The sequence below is a fragment of the Mytilus edulis genome, chromosome 5 (assembly GCF_963676685.1).
Source record: "Mytilus edulis chromosome 5, xbMytEdul2.2, whole genome shotgun sequence".
Lineage (NCBI taxonomy): Eukaryota > Metazoa > Mollusca > Bivalvia > Mytilida > Mytilidae > Mytilus > Mytilus edulis.
This window is the reverse complement of record NC_092348.1, coordinates 25,471,832-25,484,155: the sequence shown is the minus strand read 5'-3', so window position 1 is coordinate 25,484,155 and position 12,324 is coordinate 25,471,832. Positions and strand designations below refer to the sequence as shown.

Genomic DNA, 12,324 nt, shown 5'->3' with positions numbered 1-12,324 from the left:
ATGGAAATAAACTCAATATTTCCGTAGACCAACTAGCTTTATCAAGCGTGCATCTATCCAGGTGAAATCGGATGTAGATGATAAGAAACTTTTGCACCTCAATGTATATGTTGCACTTAGCTTCCTTGAAAATAAGAAAAATTTGCAGCTCAATGTCTATGTTGCACTTGAATTTACCTGCCTAGAAAATAAGAAAAATTCAATTTGGACACGGAAAAGTAGCGTTCCATGAGGGAGATACGTTCCTAAATGTCAATAACATCTAAATTTTATAATTGCAAATTACAATAATTCATATGTATATTAATGCTATTACAGAGATAGTGGGCTGATGGACTGATAATCATATCAGTACTTATAGTCCACCAGGGAATGCATGACACTCAGTAGCCTTCAACTATACAACAATAAATTTTACTTAATCCACAACTTCAGACCAACTATAGTCGATCAAACTCCATTTACAATTTCTAGTCTATCATCTATATCTGATAAGAGTTCATTGTATATTAATGATGCATCTAGATACGATATTTTGGTAACCAATATACTAGTGACAAGATACTTCAGTTGTATGGAGATATTCAAATTCATGTATTAACCGTTTAACCAAACGCAGTTAAAACTACATAAGATAGAAGGCGAAATTCACAATGTTTGCGAATAACGCAAATTATGCGAATAAAAAAAATGTTGTTGCGCTTTATTTTTGAATTTTGTTATCAATAACAGTTGCTAAAATGTAAGTTCTGGTATAATTTATATACATGTATCTCCCGTCCAAAACGTTTGATATTAAAAGAATTTTTATTAAGTTCTCATTTAGTATATTTTGAATAGGTTTGTTGTGCGTTAGTTGATCGATTCGAATGCTCGCCAGTTCTCATGTTTTGATTTTCATTTATGTACATATATGTTGACTTCAAATTAGATTTACTTATTCACTCACTTACAAAATGTTTCTATTTTGTATGTAAAAAGTAAAATCACAAAAATACTGAACTCCAAGAAAAATTCAAAACGTAAAGTCCCTAATCAAATGGCAAAATCAAATGATAAAACACATCAAACGAATAGACAACAACTGTCGTATTCCTGACTTGGTACAGGCATTGTCAACTGCAGAAAGTGGTGGACTGAACCTGGTTTTATAGCGCTAAACCTCTCACTTGTACGACAGACGCATCAAAATTCCTTATATTGACAACGATGCGTGAACAAAATGTCACAAATAGGAGAACAACAACAACACGACCCCAACAAAACTGGGGGTGATTTCAGGTGCTCCGGAATGGTAAGCAGATCCTGTTTCACATGCAGCACATGTCGTGTTGCTCATGCTATTACAAAACTATTAAATAGTCTAATTCAGTTGGTCACATTTGTGAAAAGGGAAGGGGAGGGTATTTACGACATAATGAATATAACCGATTTCATCTGTATTTATAACGAATATTTTATAATGGTCGATCAACTAGTGATGGCGTTCGTAAAATTAACGAAATGATGACTTCAACTTCACAATTTGAAACTCTTGATTTAAAAATAAAATGGTTCTAATTGGGAAGCTGAAATCATCTGTTTTGTCGTAAAGTTTTGTTTTCAACCGACCCTCGTAGTCCGTTTCCAGATGTAAGTCCTAATCAAATGGCAAAATAAAAAGCTCAAACAAATCAAACGAATGGATAACAGATGTCAATTCCTGACTTAGTACAGACATTTTCTTAATATGTAGAAAATGGTGGATTGAACCTGGTTTTATAGCGCTAAACCTCTCACTTGTATGACAGTCGCATCAAATTCAATTATATTTATAGCGATGCTTGAACAAAACAGACATATTAGGTAAAATTGTCAAAATAGGGATACTGCCATCTCACCTAGTCACATCTCAATATGGATTCTATAGGTTTACATATATTTTTTAAGTCAATCAAATTTGTGTTTTATAAACCTTTTTACTATACTTCATTTATTCTTCAAACTAAGAAAGAAACCACGGTCCCGAATAAAAACGACGAAATTACAAAACAAATCAAAACACAACATAGAAAGCAAAATATCGCGCTACACGAAAACCAAAAAAAAACCAGGATGAACATAAATGCTATTGAAGGGTAAGCAGTTTGCGGTCCACACTTAAAACCGTCTTGCAGCTTATACTGTTTATCAACTTTGTTGATATTTTCATTATTTTGCTAAATGTATGGTTTTGTAGTAGAATGATTGTACATAAGTATATTAGCATTTAACATTATAACAACTCCATGAAGGAAGTGACGAAAACTTCTACTGCGATCGAAAACCTTTGACAATACATTATTTTGAACAATATTTGTAAAACAAGAGCGATGATACATTCAGACTTTAAAAATAAACAATTTGATTCTTTGTTGAAAGTAGAATTATTACGTAGTTTACTTAGAAGTAAAGTTTGACTTTCAAAAGTGACATCTGATAACTTACTTTTTTTCGTGAGATTACAACTTAATTGACAATATAAAGACCATTAGCACATTCATTGTAAACTCGCTTATTTTTGTATTGGTTTTTTCCTCATTTTGAAGTTATATCCAAATAATGGATATTTCATCCTACACAAAATCATCATGTTCGGTAAAAGAAAAAAAAATGATTATTCAAAAGTTTGTTCAGACATTTATTGACAACTTTTAAAAAAAGTATGAATGTCCATTATGTCAGATTTTCTTCAATATCGACGTGGATTAACGTAGATAGGCTTAGTATATCTTCACTTTCTAGCCCCTGTATCTTCTACCCCAACGTCTGAATCCAAATCTCACTCTTGGTCTGTATTGATATCTTGGTCTGACTTGATAGACTGGTCGTCGATATACTGGTCGTATATATACTGGTCGTCGATATACTGGTCGTCGATATACTGGTCGTTGATATACTGGTCGTCGATATACTGGTCGTCGATATACTGGTCGTCGATAAACTGGTCGTCGATATACTGGTCGTCGATAAACTGGTCGTCGATATACTGGTCGTGTATATACTGGTTTGTGTACATATACTGGTTTGTGTACATATACTGGTTTGTGTACATATACTGGTTTGTGTACATATGCTGGTTTGTGTACATATACTGGTTTGGTGTTGACATAAGTATGAGGTGCTTAAAAACAAATTCAAAGAAACATTTTTAAAGGATACTTAACTGGTCAAATGAATGATTGAATAGCAGTACATTTATTAGGATTTTTATAATGAAAAGTGTTTTCTTATACGTGTAAGTTCTATTTAGCCATTCTAGTATATAAATCATATTGAATTTGAAGTTGAATGTCACGTTAATAGTGATAGCTTTTTTATATTTAAATGAATGAGATTTCACTATTCCGTTGTGTAACATGTTAAGAGGTTTTCTTGCGAATATAGAAAAATATTAAAATAATATTTAAGTTTGAATTTATGTAAAAAAATAACTGATGACAATATTTACCTGGAGTAGTAGTAGGAACAGGAGTTGCTAAAAAACAAAATCAAAGACATAAATAAAGGCAACAGTAGTATACCGCTGTTCGAAACTCATAAATCGATAGAGAAAAAACAAATCCAGTTTACAAACTAAAACTGAGGGAAACGTATCAAATATGAGAGAACTACGACACAACAGAAACACATCACCAAAATGTAACACACACAGAAACGAACTATAATGTACCAATGGCCGTTTTTCTGACTTGGTACAGGGCATTTTATGAAAAAGTATATAAAAAAACTACCAATATGAACTGTACATAATAATATAATATATTATAGATGACAACAATATAGCAACACATAAGATAAAATCACAATGTATACAATACCGAAAACTCCTTACAGTACTTTGTATATACACCCCATAATAAGCTGAATGGTAGTGGTATGTTACTTTGTGTATACAATACCTAACTAGCTTACTGGTACATAAAGATGAAGCATGATTGCAAACGGGACAAAATGATTTCATTCACAAGTGTTATCCATGGTGTTGTCTGTTTATTTTCAACTTAAGAGTTTCAATGTCCCTTTGGTATCTTTCCTGTCTCTTTAATAAAAAAAGAGACTCAACAAAATTTATATTTACAGGTTTCACAGAAGTGACTAGTATTTACAACAGTATTTACATTAGAAAGATACTCAACTGCTCATTGTTTAAGGCCGTACGGTGACCTATAGTTGTTAATGTCTGTGTCATTTTGGTCTCTTGTGGACAGTTGTCTCATTGGCAATCATACCACATCTTTTTTTATATCAACCACGTCGTTTATTTATAACAATAGAGCACGATTTCTTATTTTGCATTTAGGCCAATCAATTTTTAATTCAAAAGTTAGCACAACAGAACGATATAACATATATTTATAATTCTTTTGTATTACACTGCAGATAAAAAATAATTGGTGTTCTCCTCATTGTATCAGAAAAACAAGGCCAAAGATACGGATTTTAATGTGGAAGACAGAAACCAAACATATGTTTTTAATATTGTATCACAAAAACAATGCCCAAAGATACGGATTTTAATCTGGAAGGCTGAAACCAAACATATGTTCTAATTATTGTATCACAAAAATAATGCCCAAAGATACGGATCTTAATGTGGAAGGCAGAAACAAAACATATGATCTTATTATTGTATCACAAAAACAAGCCCCAAGATACGGATTTTAATTTGGAAGACAGAACATGTACAATGTCGACAATCGTTAAGGGGATATATTGTACATTTGACACATGAATCCTCCAACAATCACACTACGTTATCTGAACTTGGTTTATATAATCTTACAGTCATTTCTTATAATTAAGTTCTTAATTCCATTTTAAACCGGAGCACACCATGAAAATGCGTTGATGACGTCAGGGGCACACGAAACAACGTCAGCCAATCAGAAGAAGCTTTACATCCAAAATTAAATTATAATGGAATAAAGTATGATGTAAAATTAATACATCAAACGCATGACATCTTCTACAAATTAAGGTGTTTACTTACTACATTTTGAATCATTACAAACAGCCTGCACAACAGCCTTGATAGTGGAAATCAACAGAGCAAACCCAGTTTCATTGAAGACATTAGATGGACCCCCGGCTATAATCTCCAACTGAGTTCTATTTGCTTCGGCTACTGAAACAACATAGACAATGCAGTTGCGTTCATTCCTTATTCTATCAGCCTCTGTTGCAGCAGTAATGTTGTTGTCAACCTTCGGTCTACCATCAGTAATCACAATAACAAAACACCGAGAACAATTTCTACCTCCTCCTAGCGCTGGTAATAAAAACGCCTCTCGCGCAACCTGAAATATTATTTTTTTAAATGATCAGATATAGTCTTCAGATTGACAAAGTTTATGGAACAAAAAGGTCAACAATTGTTTTCATAAAACAAAAACCTATCGATATGCCTCCATTTTTTTTAACCAAATTGAAATTTTCAATTACATGGGTTTTTTCCTTTGCGTTATTTTATATAAAGTCAAGGATATGCATCCGTGACACTAAATCATTTCTTGTACAACAAGAAACACACAAAAAGCAAAGGAGCAGCACTTTTATTGATGTGCTGCATCTCACAGTCACAATGATGTCTTCAACATGGAACTCTCACTTCACTGCAAATTTTAGACGGCCCGGCTTTAGTGGATTTCTTTGCAAAAATAATCCCAATATACTTTGTAAGATGTAACACCATCAAATCGGGTTCGGTTAAAACATACTGGAAAGGGAAGATATTTGAAAGAAAACTGTTCCTACACAATGGGTATATATATCAAACTATGTAGAAAGTATTTTAGTAATAAATGATTCAAATAAAAGGTGAAGAACTTTAGATTCTTGTGGAACATATATAGACTGATTATTATGAATAATACAAAAATGTATGAATGAATTCAAAAATTGACAGCACATATTTTTCAGATATGAAGTACCTTAAAAGTAAAGCTGTTAACAGTTAATTTATATCTTTAACAATATTCAAGAAGATTTTTGTAAGAGTTAAACGATAATGACGAACGATGGAGACCAAGTGATGAGAAAAGCTCACTAGGCCCATGAGTCAGGTAGGCTTTAAAATGGTTCATATATTTTGTTTGTTCTTACTGTTATAACCTTTACAGTTGTCATGATAGACACTTATGTTGTTAGTGCCGGAAGGAAGTGTGATTCTAGTGGGAAAGGTTTGTTTTAATTCTAGCTTCCAAGTTTAAATCCAGAATTTGAATTAGCAAAACAATCTCATTAATATATAGATTAATTTTACGTTATATTTATATCAACTGCATGTAAATTCATACTTGTAAACCACCTGCGAAGTCTGTTGGATTGGTATCCACAGTAAAATTGTTGATGGCAGCAATAGTTTCATTTTTTGTTCCATAATTATTCAAGGCGAAATTCAAACGCCCAGTTCGATTTCCTGCATAACAAAGAGCGGCAAACTGGGTTCCATTGGGTCCTACTGGGTTGAACGCATTCACAATATTTAATATAAACTCTTTCGTTTTATTAAAATTCGTAGAACTTGCAGAGTCAATTGGTCTGGAACAGGTATCGAACACAAAAACAATGTCAGCGACTGCATTACAAATCGGTGGTCTAACTTCATATGAATAAAATAAAACGTATTCAATTAATAATATTCGACCCATGGATTGTTATCATAACCATCTATGAAAAAAGAAATTTGTAGCGATAATCATTTGTAATTGATGTATTGATTATTTCTGTATTTAATTTTCATTAATGTTATTGAAGTTGCAATTAATTGAGATTGTATTCAAATCAATATAAAAATAAAAGACATGTATCTGACATTTACCTGGTGGCATAGTTGGTGCTGGTGCTTTTACTGTTGCAATCATAACCAAAACCTAAAGAAAGGTAAACATATAAGCTTAATTGGATATCATATTTTTGTTACATTGATTGGCGCTTTCTAAACGTCCACTGATATAGTAATAAGTTGTAGCAATAATTTGTTACCACTATTGTAGATGTAACCAAATCATATGTATATTAGTAAGTAAAGATTACCCGTGAAAATGAGAAGAAATATTCATTTCATCGCGTTTCTTTTATCTAATTTTACATACTTCTATGCCATGTTTTATTTTACTGGATATTCACGTTTTGTATTAGTTATTTCTACCAACCTCGTTGTTGTGTATGTTTAAAAAAAAAAAAACACACACTATATACAGCCTTGGAATAATATGATTTGTTTTGCTTTTTAACTGTTTTGATATGAGCTTCACTGATGAGTCTTATTAAACGAAACGCGCGTTTGGCGTATTAAATTATAATCCTGGTACCTTTGATAACTATTCAATATATAAGCAAAACGGATTATATTACCAATAATGGTCTCTTCAAGAATCTCAATTTAAAAAATTTTCCTCTACAAGTGAAAAGAGTGTGAAATCAGCATGACATATTTTGCAAATGTCAAACACTACCAAAACTTTTAATTTGAATAAATTGCAGATCTCACACAGTAATCAGCTGGTTTTTTTTTTTTTTTTGGTAAAACATGTGCACAGGGGAGTGAAAAGATATTGATTGAAATATACTCTCATTGATATTTTGATTTGGAAAATAAAGCTTAATGATTAATTAAACATTTACTGAATTTACACTCAAAAATAAGAGAAAACAAACGACGCAACGTTACAATGTAACACACACAGAAACGAACTATAATATAACAATGGCCATATTCCTGACTTGGTACAGGACATTTTTAAAGGAAAAAATGGTGGGTTGAACCTGGTTTTGTGGCATGCCAAACCTCCCTCTTTTATAGCCATGTGAAATATAACATTAAAACGACAACACAACATTACAGGACTACCGTACGATATAAATAAATTGGAGAACACAATTGACAAAGAAACACACGAACAACAGCCAACAAAAGGCAACAAGTTCAAAATTTTAATACGCCAGAAGTGCATTTTGTTCACACAAGATCTACTAGTGACGCCCAGATACAAAAGTTTGAAAGCCGAAACAAGCACATAGTCGAACAGCATCGAGGACAAAAGATCAAAAAAGTTGTGCCAAAAACGGTTAGTTACCAGAACATCCCTATTATTTAGAATAATTTATACTTTTGCAAACAGTAAATTTATGAAATTACTATACAAAAGATGTACATGATTAAATTGAAGTATTAACTAATTACAGGAAACAACTGAAATACATTACATAACCAGACATTTGCAACACAAAATGTAGACACATCCGAATAAGTTTAAACCTCAACGCCAAGTGACGTCATATTTGAAATCGTAAAAAATGACAAAAAATTTGAATTTGAATTTGAATTTGTAAAACAGATCATCAAAAAATGAAAAATGACGTCACATTTGAATGAATAAGATAGAATTAGGATTGATTTAAGATAATATTTGAACTAAATACTGATATTGCATTTAATAACAATGCACATTTTAATACTTATTAATAGCTAACTAAGGTAGCAATTAACTATATTATAAAGCTATGTCCGGTTTGTTTTGAATCTAACTTCAAACTTAAAATATAACAGGCATAACACCTTTTCCGAAAGCTGTCTTATTTCATTGATTTATTTATAGTCAATGACCATTAGGTTATACAAAGTACTAGCAATTAAATGCCCCCAAAAAGGCGTAACTCACATGAGTTGTTAAGGTCGTATACACCCTAAGTTTGATCTGTTTAAATGAATAAATAACTAGCATGTCAGATCAGATGGCAAACAAGACATAAAATAACAACAAAATACACCTGCTTCTGTAGGGACATCAACCGTGTTTGGGTGGAGTTTGGAAAACTTTTTTACGACGTATAATAGTTATCAAAGCTACCAGGCTTATAATTTAAAACGCCAGATGCTCGTTTCGTCTACATGAGACTCATCAGTGACACTCAGATCAAAATAGTTATACAGCCATATGAGAATAAAGTGGAAGAGCATTGGAGATCCAAAATACCAAAAAGCTGTGCCAAATACGGCTATGGTAATCTATGCCTGGGCTAGAAATTTCATACTATGGTAAACAGGACATTTATAACAAAAAATGAAAGTTGACCATATAATTGATATAAAGTATGCATGAACATGGATTTGGCGTCAAAAACGGGAAACAAGCCAGGTAATATGTTACACCGATTAAATATTACTCATAAACACTGTATGATATCAGGTGCCTATCATACATAAAATGCATACCTACCTTTATCAAATTTAGGAGGAACATTGTTATATCTGGAAAAAGAAGAAATATTATTTACGAAAAGAAGTAAAGAAAAGCAAACAATCTTGGAAGAAATTAGCCTACTTAATTATACGAAAATTACAAAATGTTAACTTTTTAATCATTTAAAGTAATGTTGACTTAACTTTTTCCCCATTTTTACTAATTACACCTTAAATCTTTGTGGAGTCTGTCCGATTGCTAGATGTTGGTGAGAACCAAAATTATTGATAATGAAAGTCAGTCTACAGTTTAAGAAATTACTTGACAAAAAAAGATTATACAAATATGTTGAAGGATATTTTTTATAAACTGCATTGTTTATGCTCGCAGCAAAACACAAAAAAAAATGAATAAATATATGTATATAACATAAGAAATATTAAGATAATTAAAGACAAAAGAGCCTAATAGTCTAAGAACTAAACAATGGAAATGTGTACAAAGGAATTTAAAGAAAACGTACTGTGAATCTACAGAAAAAAAGCTTTAACAAAACAAATTACTTATTTCACATAAACAAATATTTACAAATATTAAATTCTTACCAAGTTTCCTCTGTATGTTGATGGAAGGAGTGAACCACTACTGGAACAGCTAGGTATTTATATGGGTAGTCTGTGTAACAGATTTACATTGCTACGTCAACAGTTTTCTCTCAATTATAATTTATTTCTTTGTTTGATTTAAAAAATGTAAATGTAATTGATTTCTTGTTTCCAATACAAAAAAACTCTAGCTAATTACTTCCTTTTTCGTACAAAATGCTAATTTTCTTTAAAGGTGCATATATCAAGAATCAAGAACATTTTCAGAAATAATAGTAATTAAAAATTTACAGTTAAAACATAATTTCAATTTCATTGAAACGAAAAATTCAAAAAGTATATATATGAATTTATTCACTTAACTTAGTTTGAAAGAAAATTAATAGTTATCAAAGGTACCAGGATTATAATTTAGTACGCCAGACGCGCGTTTCGTCTAAATAAGACTCATCATTGACGCTCATATCAAAATATTATTAAAGCCAAACAAGTACAAAGTTGAAGAGCATTGAGAATCCAAAATTCCAAAAAGTTGTGCCAAATACGGCTAAGGTAATATAACGTGACGGTACCCATATTGCACCTATTTTGACAGTTTTTTCACCTACGTTTTTATATGATAAAGACAAAAATGCCCATTCTGTGTTTATTTTGTAGCCGTATCCTTCTTTATTATATAGGTACACCGATTTGATTTTTAATCCACATGGAATCATAGAAAAATTGGTCTAAACTGAGCTCCAAACCATCCATGATTCTGAATGAGGAGTACCCAAATTGCACCAATGCTGAAATTCGCTTCGTCATAAGTCTAATAACAGAACTTTTGTTTAATTTCTTCAAATATTTTGAACAATTGATATTAGTCCATGCCTACTCTTCATTTTTTTTTAAATGGATACTTGTAACATATTATATTTGATCATTTAAAAAAGATAACGTTTTAATGACGTCGCATGGCGACGTTTCAGTACATATTGCTTTTTCAGTAAACACTTCATCTATTGATAAATACTGTGATTGTTTTGTGCATATCTAAATAGTTTTACCTATGTTGAAAGATGTGCATAGTATCAAATCATAAAAATACAAATTATTTAGTCTCTAGGAAATCTTGTAAGATGTCCGCTGCTATTTTTGCTAAATAGGTGCAATTTGGGTACTCGGTGCAATTTGGGTACCGTTACGTTATGCCTGGGATAAGAAAATCCTTAGTTTTTCGGAAAATTCAAAGTTTTGTAAACAGGAAAGTAATAAAAATGACCACATTATTGATATTCATGTCAACACCGAAGTGTTGACTACTGGGCTGGTGATACCCTCGGGATCGACCCAGTGGTGTAAATAGTTATCAAAGGTACCAGGATTATAATTTAGTACGCCAGGCACCCGTTTCGTCTACGAAACTTATCATATTTTGGTTTATTGTTATTTAATATTTGGTACCTAAACAATTTCATCGGGACTGTCAATTCACAGCTTAATGCAACTAAAATATTGTAAGTGATAACCTACAAAATTGCAACACGGTACAAATCCAAGTAACAAAAAAATTAACTAGTCACATGCAATTTAAAAGGAACTAAACCGGATGCATCGATATGGTACGCTTCAACTTCAATTCCCTGAAAACATGTCACGTGTGAGATGAGACACACACGCGTCGTTTCTGATAACCAATTAGTGAAGGTGAACATAAAACGTGTGTTATCCTGGTTCCCGGTACTACGTTCCAGGTATTAGATTATATTGGTATATGTGTAACATACTGAATATTGCGATCGGGAACCAGTCAAAACGTGTATAGGATCGATTTCGGTCGTTCTTCGTCATAACCCTGTTGACGTTTATTTTGTGTGCAGTTCCTACTGATATTGCAAAATATTAGCTACTAGAAACAATATGAAGCCTTTCGAACTCGTTCAATGTGCTATTTTGGCGACAAGCTTCACATTGATACCCGAAGTTCAGATTTTGATAATTAGTTCAACATTGCAACTTGAAAACACATGATTGAAATTATACCGGTTAATCATTCTGATTGTGTTCCTATGTATATCAAATGTATGTGGTTAATAAATAAATAAATTGTTAATTCCATATCGACTAAAATCCTTCTGGTGTGTTAAAATCGTGCTTGCCTTTAGTGCAGGAGGTCGTAGGTTCACACGGTGACATGTATCTCTGTGGACTAACAGCGTTTATATTCATATCACATTAAGGATGTTCGCTACTCCGTTTCAAAATAACAAGCTTTTTAAAAGACTGTCATCAATTGATAGTATATTAATAAAGAAACGAGAAAAGCAGAAAAGAATTAGGGGTCCCTCTGCTTGTTTTCGAGATATAAACCATTGAAAATTTGCCGGGAAATATTTCTCTCTAGATTTTTCATAAAATTAACATTGTCATCATTTGTCTTTCAAAAACAATGAAAAAATTAACAAAGACTTTATAACATTTTCAAATATGACCTATAAAACTATATGTAATACAATTATGAAAAAACAAAT

The 12,324-nt window shown here is 31.9% G+C and overlaps 1 protein-coding gene across 1 annotated transcript; it reads right to left on the bottom strand.

Annotated features, from left to right (window-relative positions):
• Window positions 1-2,646: 2,646 nt before the first annotated feature.
• On the bottom strand, window positions 2,647-9,942 carry LOC139523271 (collagen alpha-1(XIV) chain-like). Its single transcript, XM_071317131.1, has 7 exons — window positions 9,812-9,942; window positions 9,243-9,274; window positions 6,842-6,893; window positions 6,318-6,622; window positions 5,012-5,318; window positions 3,470-3,496; window positions 2,647-3,142 (listed from the first exon to the last, which is right to left on the bottom strand). The coding sequence occupies exons 2-7, from the start codon at window positions 9,264-9,266 to the stop codon at window positions 2,760-2,762; spliced, it is 1,098 nt and encodes a 365-aa protein (XP_071173232.1). The 5' UTR covers window positions 9,267-9,274; window positions 9,812-9,942; the 3' UTR covers window positions 2,647-2,759.
• Window positions 9,943-12,324: the final 2,382 nt, after the last annotated feature.